General features: G+C 42.3%; 1 protein-coding gene across 1 annotated transcript; it reads right to left on the bottom strand.

The window, feature by feature from the left end:
- Positions 1–9,003: 9,003 nt before the first annotated feature.
- Positions 9,004–11,764, bottom strand: LOC121602720 (uncharacterized protein K02A2.6-like). Its single transcript, XM_041931487.1, has 2 exons — positions 11,626–11,764; positions 9,004–10,677 (listed from the first exon to the last, which is right to left on the bottom strand). The coding sequence occupies exon 2, from the start codon at positions 10,675–10,677 to the stop codon at positions 9,004–9,006; it is 1,674 nt and encodes a 557-aa protein (XP_041787421.1). The 5' UTR covers positions 11,626–11,764.
- Between the last annotated feature and the right edge of the window lie 3,810 nt (positions 11,765–15,574).

Genomic DNA, 15,574 nt, shown 5'->3' with positions numbered 1-15,574 from the left:
TGTAATCATAGATTTCAAGGCTATAAACGATAGGCTATGCACCCTGCGCATGCGAGGCAAATTTTTTAAATAAGCCTCTTCATAAACGTTCACGCCCCTACCGAAGATAAAGAGGAAGAGGAGAAGGACCTTTTTTACGGCCGCCTCGCTAGAACTATAATGCGTGCCCCAGGCATGACCTCAAAATCATCCTGGGGACTTCAACGCAAAAGTCGGTAGGGAGCCAATGTACCGCCAATACACTGGCTGTCACAGTCTGCATGAGCACAGTAACGATAATGGTAGTAGATTGGTCCAGTTCGCCGCAGCGAACAATCTGGTTGTAGGAAGTACCAATTTGCGCGGAGGGACATCCACAAAATGACGTGGGCGCACCCGGATGGCGAATCCTTCAACCAGATCGACCACGTGTTAATAAGCCGCCGACGACAGTCGAGCCTGTTAAACGTCAGAACTTATCGAGGAGCCAATATCGATTCGATCACTACTTGTTGGCTTAGTGATACGTTGTAGAATCGCCCGCCCCCCACCAATGGGGCGGAGAAACACGCAGCCTCGGCTCAACACGGACTCTCTAAGGGACATTACTGTCCAACAGGAATTCAAAGCCGCTTTAGACGAGTCTCTACTACCAGAAAACAGATATGAAACTACGAGCGAGAGGTGGAACGCTCTAAAAACAAAAATAATAAACTGTGCAAGAAATATACTCCCACCACGTCGTGGCCACCAAATCTGGCTGGTTCGACGATGAATGCAGACAAATGACCGAACGTAAGAATACTGCATACCGAGCAATGCAGCAACGGCATAGAACGCGGGCATGCGCAGAGGAATATTCACGGCTCAGACGCGAAGAGAAACGAGTTCACCGCTCTAAGAAGCATGCTTGGAAGAGCAAAAACATGCGGGAACCGAGCAAACCAGAGAGGCGTACGGACCGACACGTTTTACCAAGCGATAGCAGGTCACCGAAACAAGGTAACCTACGTACCTAAGGTAACCTGCTGTCGCAACAAGGATGGAGATCTGGTTAGTAACCACCCAGAAAATAACAAGGCACACGGAACCGACGGAATTGCAGCTGAACTGGTCAAGAATGGAGGTGCACGACTAGAAAACGAGATTCATCAAATTGTTTACTGAGGTGTGGATAGCGAATCGATGCCTTGTGATTGGAATCTCGGCATCATCTACCCCGTATACAAGAAGGGAGACAGGTTGGACTGCAACAACTACAGGGATTACGGTGTTGAATACCGCCTATAAAATTCTCCCTGATCCTTCAGGATCGCCTTGTCCGCACGTCGAAGAGATAGTAGGAAACTATCAAAGAGGATTCCGAAACGGAAAATCAACCACTGATCAGATCTTCACCATGCGGCAGATCTTGGAGAAGATGGCTGAATACAAAAACGACACATACCATCTCTTCATAGACTTCAAAGCCGCATACGATAGCATAGCCAGGGTAAAACTGTACGACGCTATGAGCTCATTTGGAATCCGGCCAAACTGATAAGGCTAGTTAGAATGACTATGACCAACGTCACATGCCAGGTGAGGGTGGATGGAAAACTCTCAGGACCTTTTGCTACCACCAAGGTCTGCGCCAGGGGGACGGGCTTGCCTGTCTCCTATTCAACTTGCGCTAGAGAGGGCCATCCGCGACTCGAGGGTGGAGACTACGGGAACCATCTTCTATAAGTCAACCCAGATCCTGGCATACGCTGATGATATAGACATCATTGGTCTGCGGCTCTCCTATGTAGCAGAAGCCTACCAAGGGATTGAGCAGGCGGCAGAGAGCCTCGGATTGCAGATAAACGAGGCAAAGACCAAACTGATGGTGGCAACATCAGCGGACCTACCATAAATAATCCGAATCTACGTAGGCGTGACGTACAGATAGGTGAACGCACTTTTGAAGTCGTCCCACAATTCACCTATCTTGGGTCAAAGGTCAGCAACGACAACAGCATGGAAGCTGAGTTGCGCGCAAGGATGCTGGCTGCCAACCGGTCATTCTATAGCCTGAAAAAGCAGTTTACCTCAAAGAACCTGTCGCGACGGACGAAGCTGGGACTATGTAGTACCTATATAGTACCAGTACTCACATACGCCTCTGAGACATGGACACTGTCCAAATCTGACGAAACCCTCTTAGCCGCGTTCGAGAGGAAGATGCTCAGAAGGATACTTGGCCCCGTATGTGTGGAAGGACAATGGAGGAGCCGCTATAATGACGAGCTATACGAGATGTACGGCGACCTCACTGTCGTACAGCGTATAAAGCTCGCCAGGCTCCGGTGGGCTGGCCATGTTATACGCATGGAAACGGACGACCCAGCCCGTAAAGTCTTTTTAGGCCGTCCACAAGGACAGAGGAGGCGTGGTAGGCCCAAATTGAGGTGGCAAGATGGCGTGGAGGCGTCCGCCATTAAGGCCGGGATAACGGACTGGCAGACGAAGGCGCGAGACCGTGAGCGGTTTCGGACACTCCTGAGGCAGGCCAAGACCGCAAAGCGGTTGTAGTGCCGGATAATCGAATCGAATCGACTTTGAATTTTTATTGTAGCTTTAAGGTAGTGTTTATGTTTTGAACCGTTTTGAATGAAAATGAAAAATGAATTAAAAAATAATCGAATAATTAGTTTAACTTGAGTTGTATGATGACATGAATCACACATGAATCACAATATAAGAAAACATGAACTTTTTAATATATCAAACACTATTCAAACGCATACCTTCAAATAGGAACGTAACACTTTATTTAGGCAAAGACTCGTCTCTTTCACAATTCTGCTAATCGAAGAACGAGACACCTCGTTCTTTTCAAAATAAAAATTTTATTTTCCGTTTTTAAGCCGTGCTAATCACACCAACCCGAAATAAAAATTGCAAGCTACTGAAGATATGGCCTGTAGTAAGTAGTGAAGCAATATTAGCAATCTTTCTTGAGTGGTGACGGCATCGCGCATATTCGTATTCATACGAGCTATTTCCGGTGCAATGCTTCGCAGTAAAATTTCTAAATCTTCTGGTTAAATCTTCTGGTGTCCTAAAAATTCTATATCCGATACTCGCAATTGGCATTTCTCCCAGTTCAATTCTATTCCACGGTTTTTTAATCGACTAAGAACCTGCATATGATAGAAAAGACCCATTTATTCAATAGATTTGTTACATTCAATTCAATTCAAACATTCCATTACCTTATTCAACCGTTCATCATGCTCCTGCAAATTTTGACCTTCAATTAGCACGTCATCGAGATACCAAATTGTTCCTTCGCAACCAGATAGAGTCTCATCCTCGCCTTTTGAAATAACTCTGGAGCAGTCACCAAACCGAACGGCAGCCGCTTGAAACGGTACAACACCTCGTCGGGTTATAAAAGTTGCCACATCTCGCGAATCCTCAAGACACAAACGAGGCTCTCCGTTTGACTTTCCCACTACGACCAATGGCGAAACCCATGTCGTCGGGCCTGTCTTTATCTCGATTATATCCCTTTTAACAATCCATCTAACTTCCGATCTACTGACTCCTCCAAGGTATCGGAATTCGTCGCATTGGCTGATAGACCGGGATGATCTGTGGATTCATCTTGATTTTTGCTGTTATGCCCTTCATTTTTTGAACGGATCTACTTGCACTCTGTTTATGTCTAGCCCGACTTTCAAAATACCTAGTTGCTTAGCCGTCTTGTCACCCAGTAAGCAACGTTGTCCTTTTTCTACCACAAAAAACTCCGCTTGAATGCGTTGGCCCCCTACAGCAACCTCCGCAACAAAAGTGCCTAATATTGTGAGTGGTTTTTTGCTTCCGTATGCCCTCAAGATCTTCGAACTTCGTTTCGTTGATGAAACTACCGCTATGTTCCGATTTTTTAATTCCTCCCACATTTCACTAGGAATTAAATTGGCATCAGCGCCTGAATCGACCATCATTTCAAGAGAAACTCCTCCAAGCATACAAGATATTACGTTTGACTCATTCCCTGAATATGCATAATACACTTTCGAACTATGTGTTTCCTCCTCAGTTTTCGGTTGTTTTGCCTCTGATGATTCGTCAATTGCTCTTATTTGACGTTTAGTCGGACCCTTCTCCATAAACTTTCGGCACATTTGTTCAAATGACCAAGTTTCTTACAATTTCTACATTCCTTCCCGCGAGCAGGGCAATTGAAAGATGCCGCAAAGTGACCTACACGTCCGCAATTGAAACAAGCGTTTTCATTACGCCTGTTTTCAACTTGTCTGGATCCTTATATTCCGCTCTGGGATTTCCTTTTCTTCCGCCGTGCTCGATTTTAAACACTTTTCAGATGATGGCCCAGCTGCCATTTCAGCTATTTGATTATCTATGCTCTCTTGCGCAACTCCCATGTCTTCGATTTCCGAAAACTTCAAATTTTTCTGCAAAATTTTCCGTCGGACTTCATTGAAGAACATCCTTGAACTACTGCATCTGTTAAGTATATGTCCCGCAGTGTTGAAGCTACTTCTTTACTGTACTTGTCAAATCACACTGAGATGCCTGTTGTTTTAAACGAATCAAATATTCCGCAAAACGTTCACCTGGTTTTGTTTCATCATTCGCAGGTTGCGTCTCTCCGTTGTAGCTTGATACTGCGGTCCGAAAAACTCATCCAGTTTTTCAACTGCCTGGTCATACCAGCGCGGTTCCAACATAACCAAAGACACATGATCATGATCTTTTAAATTTTAACACTCTCGGTAGTGCCGGTCCTCCGAGATGTAGTAGTTTTGCTTTTTTCTCCGTTTGGTCCGTTACGTTGTACGCTGCAAACCCAAGCGCCACAGATTAAGCTTAAACGACTGGAAAATGGAATATCCATATAAAAAAATGAAAGCTCCACAGCTTCATTGGTTTGATCAATAGATGGCGTATTACAACTCATCATTATATTGCTATCCTGTTCTTGCAATGTGTTTCGACAAGTTTCATCTTATCATGACCTATATAGCCTTATAACTTTCTGAGCAAAAATCTATGTGAATGGTCGTGTGGTCAGATACGTGGGTATCAACACAACGACCATAACTCAATTCTCACTTGCTTCAGTACTGGTGGTTTCCATTGGAGTTTAGTAATTAACAATTGTATCGCCGTTCTAGTTCTAGCGATGCATAACTTCAATGCGAAACCATACAACAGTACAGAGGAAATGAGAAAGCTCTCCTCCAAGCGATGAAGCTCAACTGGTTGGGGTATCCCACCAACAGAGAGCGCCACCAGCTTTTTTGCTATTTTTAGAATGAATGAGTCGTTTGCCGTCTGCTAAACGAAGTCTTTCTATATTCCGTTTAGGTAGAGAACTTGAGTCGTTTAGAAGCCGTTTAGTGGTCGTTTAGTGGATTTGTGGCACTTGGGAAGAAGCATTCCAACGCTTCCTTCCAAATTTTCCATTCTGTTGCGAGTTTAGCAGTTTCGATTTTATCGCACAGCAACATTGGTACTGGTCGCATTTCTTGCATCTACAAGAACAAAAACAAACAAAAACACAAAACTAAATAAATCTTGTGTTCATCAACCAGAAACTTAGTTACTGGTGTCCAGATCAGTCTTAACATCAACTGTTAAATCAATCTGCAACCACAAATATCTTTCCTCTTCTCGAGTGCTACCAACTCGAATCATTCTATAACCCACATATTCCTAAGATTCTATCCATCGTCTCTGTATTTCCTGAGAAACTTCCCGAACATTCCCGAAATTACCGTAGCATGGAGAAATTACTATCAATTTCTAATACTGGGAATAGCCATTTTTTTTTTAGCTCCTTGCGCCTGTAATAAACATGGAGAATTCTTTACAATTCTCGCACCTATGCTGGAGAAATGCATTCATTTCTGCCAACCTCCTTTTTTTCATGGAGAATTCTCTTACAATTCACGCATTTTTCTGGAGAAATCCATTGATTTCCGCCAACCTCCGTTTTCAAACCATGGAGAATTCTCTTACAATTCTCGCTCTTGTCCTGGAGAAATCCAATGATTTCCGCCAACCTCCTTTGCACAAACATGGAGAATTTTGAACCAATTCTCGCACTACTTGTGGAGAAATCCATTGATTTCCGCCAACCTCCTTTGAGCAACCCTGGAGAATTCTAATTCAATTCTCGCACATTTCCTGGAAAACTATTAGTTTTCGCCACTTCATGTTGGTAAAAATGACGCTTTACCTAATGATGCTGCTCATTTTAACTTTTCACAATAGAATAATCCATATTATTCCAACCTTTCCACGATGGGTTCGATGACATTTTGTGTGTTAGCGAAAACGACGCTTCGCATAACCACACTTTTTTCCCGCTTATTGTTCCAAACTTGTCCATTACGGTTACAGCTTCATTATACACTATTTCACGTATAAAACTCTTAACTTTATTCACTTTAGGAGAAATTATATATTCCTCACCTTTTTTCCTTGTTTTCTGCGTTAAATTCCAAATCCTCGTCGCCAGATTGTAGTAGCGTGTCCGCTGCTGTCGGTCGTCGTACATGAATCATCTTGTCAGTCGTGTCTTCGTGCGTCTCGTCTGTGTGTGTGTCTCGGGTTCGACAACCCAAATAACAATTCCATAAGGTCAATGTAACGCCAAAGGTGTATATATAAAGTAATATGCTACAATCCCCCCCTTTTTTATAAATATTTATTTGTGTATAATCATAATGTGGAAATTCCATATTGCCCTTTATTTGTCCTTTAGGTGTAACATTTATAACGGTAAATGTATCATAGTGAAAAAAGCTAATATGATATGTAGTCACGATGTCTTACTGGAGGTTGGACCACCCGTTTGGATGAACCAGGCTCTGATAGCGTCTAGGCGAATTGTTACTCGGACCAAGGATGTTATCTGCAGATGAATCTGTCCGCAATAATCCGCTTGAAGAAGCTCATTTATCTTTTTGAGATGTGCGGAGCTTCTCCTGTATTCTTTCCCTGTTTCCTTTGATTTAATAATTGTGTCTGTACCTATGTTATGACGGACGATAAATTCTTCGGTACTGAACTCCGTATCTAGTTTGTTCGTTTTCCGTATTCTTTTAGCCAAACTTCATCCCCTTCTTCGATCGAGCTTTCTTGCGCACCCCGTCGCTTATCAGCATATTGTTTCCCTTTCTCTTTTATCAACGTGTCTCTATCTCTTACTTCCGGGTCCTCCTGAAAAGATGACAATAACGGTAATTTGCCCTTGATCCGTCGAACAAACATGATTTCTCCCGGAGATTTTCCCGTAGTCGGATGCTTGGTTGAATGATTGTTAGTAGGTACTGATATAGTTCCCGACGCCAGTCTCGTCCAAGTTCTTGGGATATACGCAACCGTTTTAGAATTGATCAATTTGGACGTTCGACCTCTCCGTTCGATTGAGGACAATAGGGAATGGTATTCATGAGTTTAATACCATTCGCCTCACTAAACTCCTTCCATTCCGTATATTCTTTGCTAAGTTGTGGCGCGTTGTCAGCTTTCAGTGCAATTGGAATGCCGTACCGACTAAACATTGTTGAAAGTTCTTTTATAACATCGCTGGTAGTTGTGGTTTCCATTTCACACACTTGCATGAATCGGCTGTAGCAATCGATTACTACTAGGAGATGTTGTCCTTCTGGGAGAGGACCGAGAAAATCTAAGGCAATTGTGTGCCAAGGAGAAACAGATAATTTATTTCGTTGTAAGGGTTCCGGAGGTGCTGCTGCCTCTACAAGTGTACAGCCTCGGCAATTCTTAACAAATTGTTCCACCTGTCCATCCATCTTTGGCCACCAAACATGAGATCTTAGATGATTTTTCATCATAGTGATGCCTGGGTGTCCCTCATGGCCTGTTTTCAGCACATTATCCCTTAAAGCTAATGGTACGACAATTCGATCTCCTCTAAGAAGAACTCCTCCTAGTTCACATAATTCATTGTCAATCACACGGTACTCGATAGGTAGCTCTTGTGTTTTTCCCGTGTTCAATAACGTTAATACTTCTTGAATTTCTACGTCTTGTCTACTTTCTGTTTCTATATCACGCCAGTTCAACGCTGAAGAATTTGCCGCATGAGTAGCCACTTCTCTTACGAATATTTCTTCTGATGCATCGAATGGTATCGCATTTTGTACTGGAAGCCGAGGTAATGCATCAGCTACATTATCTTTCCCTGACATAAACACGATCCTATAGTCGAATGCTTGTAAACGCAATACCCATCTTTCTATGCGCGCACACGGTTTTGATCTTTTCGAGAATAGATAGTTTAATGCCTTACAATCCGTGAATATGTCAAATTCTTTACCTAGTAAATAATATTGGAAACGTTCAACACCCCAAATAATACCTAGTGCTTCCTTTTCAGTCTGGCAGTAACGATGTTCTGTGTCCGTTAATGCTTTGGAAGCGAAGCTGATAACACGATGTTTGTCACTATTATCGAACTGAATAAGGATAGCGCCCAATCCATGCGGACTAGCGTCGGTCATTATGGCAGTTCGGTCCTCGACTTTATAAAATCCCAAGTTATCAATATTCCCCATTGCTTTCTTTATGGCATTGAATGCTTTTGCGTGTTCTTCTGTCCATCCAAATCTGGTGTCCTTATGTAGCAATCACCGTAAGGGTTCATCGAGGGTGGCTAGCATCGGTACGAACTTATTCATGTAATTTGCCAACCCAAGAAAACTACGAACTTCTGTTTCACATCGCGGTTCACGGAACGATAGAATAGTTCCAATTTTGTTTCTTGATGGCATAATTCCCTCTTGATTAAGACTGTGTCCTAAAAATTCTATATCCGATACTCGCAATTGGCATTTCTCCCAGTTCAATTCTATTCCACGGTTTTTTAATCGACTAAGAACCTGCATATGATAGAAAAGACCCATTTATTCAATAGATTTGTTACATTCAATTCAATTCAAACATTCCATTACCTTATTCAACCTTTATCATGCTCCTGCAAATTTTGACCTTCAATTAGCACGTCATCGAGATACCAATTGTTCCTTCGCAACCAGATAGAGTCTCATCCATCGCCTTTTGAAATAACTCTGGAGCAGTCACCAAACCGAACGGCAGCCGCTTGAAACGGTACAACCCTCGTCGGGTTATGAAAGTTGTCACGTCTCGCGAATCCTCAAGACACAAACGAGGCTCTCCGTTTGACTTTCCCACTACGACCAATGGCGAAACCCATGTCGTCGGGCCTGTCTTTATCTCGATTATATCCCTTTTTAACAATCCATCTAACTTCCGATCTACTGACTCCTCCAAAGGTATCGGAATTCGTCGCATTGGCTGATAGACCGGGATGATCTGTGGATTCATCTTGATTTTTGCTGTTATGCCCTTCATTTTTGGAAACGGATCTACTTGCACTCTGTTTATGTCTAGCCCGACTTTCAAAATACCTAGTTGCTTAGCCGTCTTGTCACCCAGTAAGCAACGTTGTCCTTTTTCTACCACAAAAAACTCCGCTTGAATGCGTTGGCCCCCTACAGCAACCTCCGCAACAAAAGTGCCTAATATTGTGAGTGGTTTTTTGCTTCCGTATGCCCTCAAGATCTTCGAACTTCGTTTCGTTGATGAAACTACCGCTATGTTCCGATTTTTTAATTCCTCCCACATTTCACTAGGAATTAAATTGGCATCAGCGCCTGAATCGACCATCATTTCAAGAGAAACTCCTCCAAGCATACAAGATATTACGTTTGACTCATTCCCTGAATAGAATGCATAATACACTTTCGAACTATGTGTTTCCTCCTCAGTTTTCGGTTGTTTTGCCTCTGATGATTCGTCAATTGCTCTTATTTGACGTTTAGTCGGACCCTTCTCCATAAACTTTCGGCACATTTGTTCAAAATGACCAAGTTTCTTACAATTTCTACATTCCTTCCCGCGAGCAGGGCAATTGAAAGATGCCGCAAAGTGTCCTACACGTCCGCAATTGAAACAAGCCTTTTCATTACGCCTGTTTTCAACTTGTCTGGATCCCTTATATTCCGCTCTGGGATTTCCTTTTCTTCCGCCGTGCTCGATTTTAAACACTTTTTCAGATGATGGTCCAGCTGCCATTTCAGCTGTTTGATTATCTATGCTCTCTTGCGCAACTCCCATGTCTTCGATTTCCGAAAACTTCAAATTTTTCTGCAAAATTTTCCGTCGGACTTCATTGGAAGAACATCCTTGAACTACTGCATCTGTTAAGTATATGTCCCGCAGTGTTGAAGCTACTTCTTTACTGTACTTGTCAAATCCACACTGAGATGCCTGTTGTTTTAAACGAATCAAATATTCCGCAAAACGTTCACCTGGTTTTTGTTTCATCATTCGCAGGTTGCGTCTCTCCGTTGTAGCTTGATACTGCGGTCCGAAAAACTCATCCAGTTTTTCAACTGCCTGGTCATACCAGCGCGGTTCCAACATAACCAAAGACACATGATCATGATCTTTTAAATTTTTAAACACTCTCGGTAGTGCCGGTCCTCCGAGATGTAGTAGTTTTGCTTTTTTCTCCGTTTGGTCCGTTACGTTGTACGCTGCAAAGTAGCATTCCAACGCTTCCTTCCAAATTTTCCATTCTGTTGCGAGTTTAGCAGTTTCGATTTTATCGCACAGCAACATTGGTACTGGTCGCATTTCTTGCATCTACAAGAACAAAAACAAATAAAAACACAAAACTAAATAAATCTTGTGTTCATCAACCAGAAACTTAGTTACTGGTGTCCAGATCAGTCTTAACATCAACTGTTAAATCAATCTGCAACCACAAATATCTTTCCTCTTCTCGAGTGCTACCAACTCGAATCATTCTATAACCCACATATTCCTAAGATTCTATCCATCGTCTCTGTATTTCCTGAGAAAACTTCCCGAACATTCCCGAAATTACCGTAGCATGGAGAAATTTACTATCAATTTCTAACACTGGGAATAGCCATTTTTTTTTTAGCTCCTTGCGCCTGTAATAAACATGGAGAATTCTTTTACAATTCTCGCACCTATGCTGGAGAAATGCATTCATTTCTGCCAACCTCCTTTTTTTCATGGAGAATTCTCTTACAATTCACGCATTTTTCTGGAGAAATCCATTGATTTCCGCCAACCTCCGTTTTCAAACCATGGAGAATTCTCTTACAATTCTCGCTCTTGTCCTGGAGAAATCCAATGATTTCCGCCAACCTCCTTTGCACAAACATGGAGAATTTTGAACCAATTCTCGCACTACTTGTGGAGAAATCCATTGATTTCCGCCAACCTCCTTTGAGCAACCCTGGAGAATTCTAATTCAATTCTCGCACATTTCCTGGAAAACTATTAGTTTTCGCCACTTCATGTTGGTAAAAATGACGCTTTACCTAATGATGCTGCTCATTTTAACTTTTCACAATAGAATAATCCATATTATTCCAACCTTTCCACGATGGGTTCGATGACATTTTGTGTGTTAGCGAAAACGACGCTTCGCATAACCACACTTTTTTTCCCGCTTATTGTTCCAAACTTGTCCATTACGGTTACAGCTTCATTATACACTATTTCACGTATAAAACTCTTAACTTTATTCACTTTAGGAGAAAATTATATATTCCTCACCTTTTTTCCTTGTTTTCTGCGTTAAATTCCAAAATCCTCGTCGCCAGATTGTAGTAGCGTGTCCGCTGCTGTCGGTCGTCGTACATGAATCATCTTGTCAGTCGTGTCTTCGTGCGTCTCGTCTGTGTGTGTGTCTCGGGGTTCGACAACCCAAATAACAATTCCATAAGGTCAATGTAACGCCAAAGGTGTATATATAAAGTAATATGCTACAATCCCCCCCTTTTTATAAATATTTATTTGTGTATAATCATAATGTGGAAATTCCATATTGCCCTTTATTTGTCCTTTAGGTGTAACATTTATAACGGTAAATGTATCATAGTGAAAAAAGCTAATATGATATGTAGTCACGATGTCTTACTGGAGGTTGGACCACCCGTTTGGATGAACCAGGCTCTGATAGCGTCTTAGGCGAATTGTTACTCGGACCAAGGATGTTATCTGCAGATGAATCTGTCCACAATAATCCGCTTGAAGAAGCTTCATTTATCTTTTTGAGATGTGCGGAGCTTCTCCTGTATTCTTTCCCTGTTTCCTTTGATTTAATAATTGTGTCTGTACCTATGTTATGACGGACGATAAATTCTTCGGTACTGAACTCCGTATCTAGTTTGTTCGTTTTCCGTATTCTTTTAGCCAAAACTTCATCCCTTCTTCGATCGAGCTTTCTTGCGCACCCCGTCGCTTATCAGCATATTGTTTCCCTTTCTCTTTTATCAACGTGTCTCTATCTCTTACTTCCGGGTCCTCCTGAAAAGATGACAATAACGGTAATTTGCCCTTGATCCGTCGAACAAACATGATTTCTCCCGGAGATTTTCCCGTAGTCGGATGCTTGGTTGAATGGTATGTTAGTAGGTACTGATATAGTTCCCGACGCCAGTCTCGTCCAAGTTCTTGGGATATACGCAACCGTTTTAGAATTGATCGATTTTGACGTTCGACCTCTCCGTTCGATTGAGGACAATAGGGAATGGTATTCATGAGTTTAATACCATTCGCCTCACTAAACTCCTTCCATTCCGTATATTCTTTGCTAAGTTGTGGCGCGTTGTCAGCTTTCAGTGCAATTGGAATGCCGTACCGACTAAACATTGTTGAAAGTTCTTTTATAACATCGCTGGTAGTTGTGGTTTCCATTTCACACACTTGCATGAATCGGCTGTAGCAATCGATTACTACTAGGAGATGTTGTCCTTCTGGGAGAGGACCGAGAAAATCTAAGGCAATTGTGTGCCAAGGAGAAACAGATAATTTATTTCGTTGTAAGGGTTCCGGAGGTGCTGCTGCCTCTACAAGTGTACAGCCTCGGCAATTCTTAACAAATTGTTCCACCTGTCCATCCATCTTTGGCCACCAAACATGAGATCTTAGATGATTTTTCATCATAGTGATGCCTGGGTGTCCCTCATGGCCCGTTTTCAGCACATTATCCCTTAAAGCTAATGGTACGACAATTCGATCTCCTCTAAGAAGAACTCCTCCTAGTTCACATAATTCATTGTCAATCACACGGTACTCGATAGGTAGCTCTTGTGTTTTTCCCGTGTTCAATAACGTTAATACTTCTTGAATTTCTACGTCTTGTCTACTTTCTGTTTCTATATCACGCCAGTTCAACGCTGAAGAATTTGCCGCATGAGTAGCCACTTCTCTTACGAATATTTCTTCTGATGGATCGAATGGTATCGCATTTTGTACTGGAAGCCGAGGTAATGCATCAGCTACATTATCTTTCCCTGACATAAACACGATCCTATAGTCGAATGCTTGTAAACGCAATACCCATCTTTCTATGCGCGCACACGGTTTTGATCTTTTCGAGAAGAGATAGTTTAATGCCTTACAATCCGTGAATATGTCAAATTCTTTACCTAGTAAATAATATTGGAAACGTTCAACACCCCAAATAATACCTAGTGCTTCCTTTTCAGTCTGGCAGTAACGATGTTCTGTGTCCGTTAATGCTTTGGAAGCGAAGCTGATAACACGATGTTTGTCACTATTATCGAACTGAATAAGGATAGCGCCCAATCCATGCGGACTAGCGTCGGTCATTATGGCAGTTCGGTCCTCGACTTTATAAAATCCCAAGTTATCAATATTCCCCATTGCTTTCTTTATGGCATTGAATGCTTTTGCGTGTTCTTCTGTCCATCCAAATCTGGTGTCCTTATGTAGCAATCACCGTAAGGGTTCATCGAGGGTGGCTAGCATCGGTACGAACTTATTCATGTAATTTGCCAACCCAAGAAAACTACGAACTTCTGTTTCACATCGCGGTTCACGGAACGATAGAATAGTTCCAATTTTGTTTCTTGATGGCATAATTCCCTCTTGATTAAGACTGTGTCCTAAAAATTCTATATCCGATACTCGCAATTGGCATTTCTCCCAGTTCAATTCTATTCCACGGTTTTTTAATCGACTAAGAACCTGCATATGATAGAAAAGACCCATTTATTCAATAGATTTGTTACATTCAATTCAATTCAAACATTCCATTACCTTATTCAACCTTTTATCATGCTCCTGCAAATTTTGACCTTCAATTAGCACGTCATCGAGATACCAAATTGTTCCTTCGCAACCAGATAGAGTCTCATCCATCGCCTTTTGAAATAACTCTGGAGCAGTCACCAAACCGAACGGCAGCCGCTTGAAACGGTACAACCCTCGTCGGGTTATGAAAGTTGTCACGTCTCGCGAATCCTCAAGACACAAACGAGGCTCTCCGTTTGACTTTCCCACTACGACCAATGGCGAAACCCTTGTCGTCGGGCCTGTCTTTATCTCGATTATATCCCTTTTTAACAATCCATCTAACTTCCGATCTACTGACTCCTCCAAAGGTATCGGAATTCGTCGCATTGGCTGATAGACCGGGATGATCTGTGGATTCATCTTGATTTTTGCTGTTATGCCCTTCATTTTTGGAAACGGATCTACTTGCACTCTGTTTATGTCTAGCCCGACTTTCAAAATACCTAGTTGCTTAGCCGTCTTGTCACCCAGTAAGCAACGTTGTCCTTTTTCTACCACAAAAAACTCCGCTTGAATGCGTTGGCCCCCTACAGCAACCTCCGCAACAAAAGTGCCTAATATTGTGAGTGGTTTTTTGCTTCCGTATGCCCTCAAGATCTTCGAACTTCGTTTCGTTGATGAAACTACCGCTATGTTCCGATTTTTTAATTCCTCCCACATTTCACTAGGAATTAAATTGGCATCAGCGCCTGAATCGACCATCATTTCAAGAGAAACTCCTCCAAGCATACAAGATATTACGTTTGACTCATTCCCTGAATAGAATGCATAATACACTTCGAACTATGTGTTTCCTCCTCAGTTTTCGGTTGTTTTGCCTCTGATGATTCGTCAATTGCTCTTATTTGACGTTTAGTCGGACCCTTCTCCATAAACTTTCGGCACATTTGTTCAAAATGACCAAGTTTCTTACAATTTCTACATTCCTTCCCGCGAGCAGGGCAATTGAAAGATGCCGCAAAGTGTCCTACACGTCCGCAATTGAAACAAGCCTTTTCATTACGCCTGTTTTCAACTTGTCTGGATCCCTTATATTCCGCTCTGGGATTTCCTTTTCTTCCGCCGTGCTCGATTTTAAACACTTTTTCAGATGATGGTCCAGCTGCCATTTCAGCTGTTTGATTATCTATGCTCTCTTGCGCAACTCCCATGTCTTCGATTTCCGAAAACTTCAAATTTTTCTGCAAAATTTTCCGTCGGACTTCATTGGAAGAACATCCTTGAACTACTGCATCTGTTAAGTATATGTCCCGCAGTGTTGAAGCTACTTCTTTACTGTACTTGTCAAATCCACACTGAGATGCCTGTTGTTTTAAACGAATCAAATATTCCGCAAAACGTTCACCTGGTTTTTGTTTCATCATTCGCAGGTTGCGTCTCTCCGTTGTAGCTTGATACTGCG

This window comes from Anopheles merus, unplaced genomic scaffold, assembly GCF_017562075.2.
Source record: "Anopheles merus strain MAF unplaced genomic scaffold, AmerM5.1 LNR4000583, whole genome shotgun sequence".
Taxonomy (NCBI): domain Eukaryota; kingdom Metazoa; phylum Arthropoda; class Insecta; order Diptera; family Culicidae; genus Anopheles; species Anopheles merus.
The sequence above is the reverse complement of the archived record's forward strand: the minus strand, read 5'-3'. Positions and strand labels throughout refer to the sequence as shown.

Bases quoted from the DNA above. Each gene is read 5' to 3' on its own strand.
- LOC121602720 (XM_041931487.1), bottom strand. From the start codon at position 10,677: ATGCAAGAAATGCGACCAGTACCAATGTTGCTGTGCGATAAAATCGAA.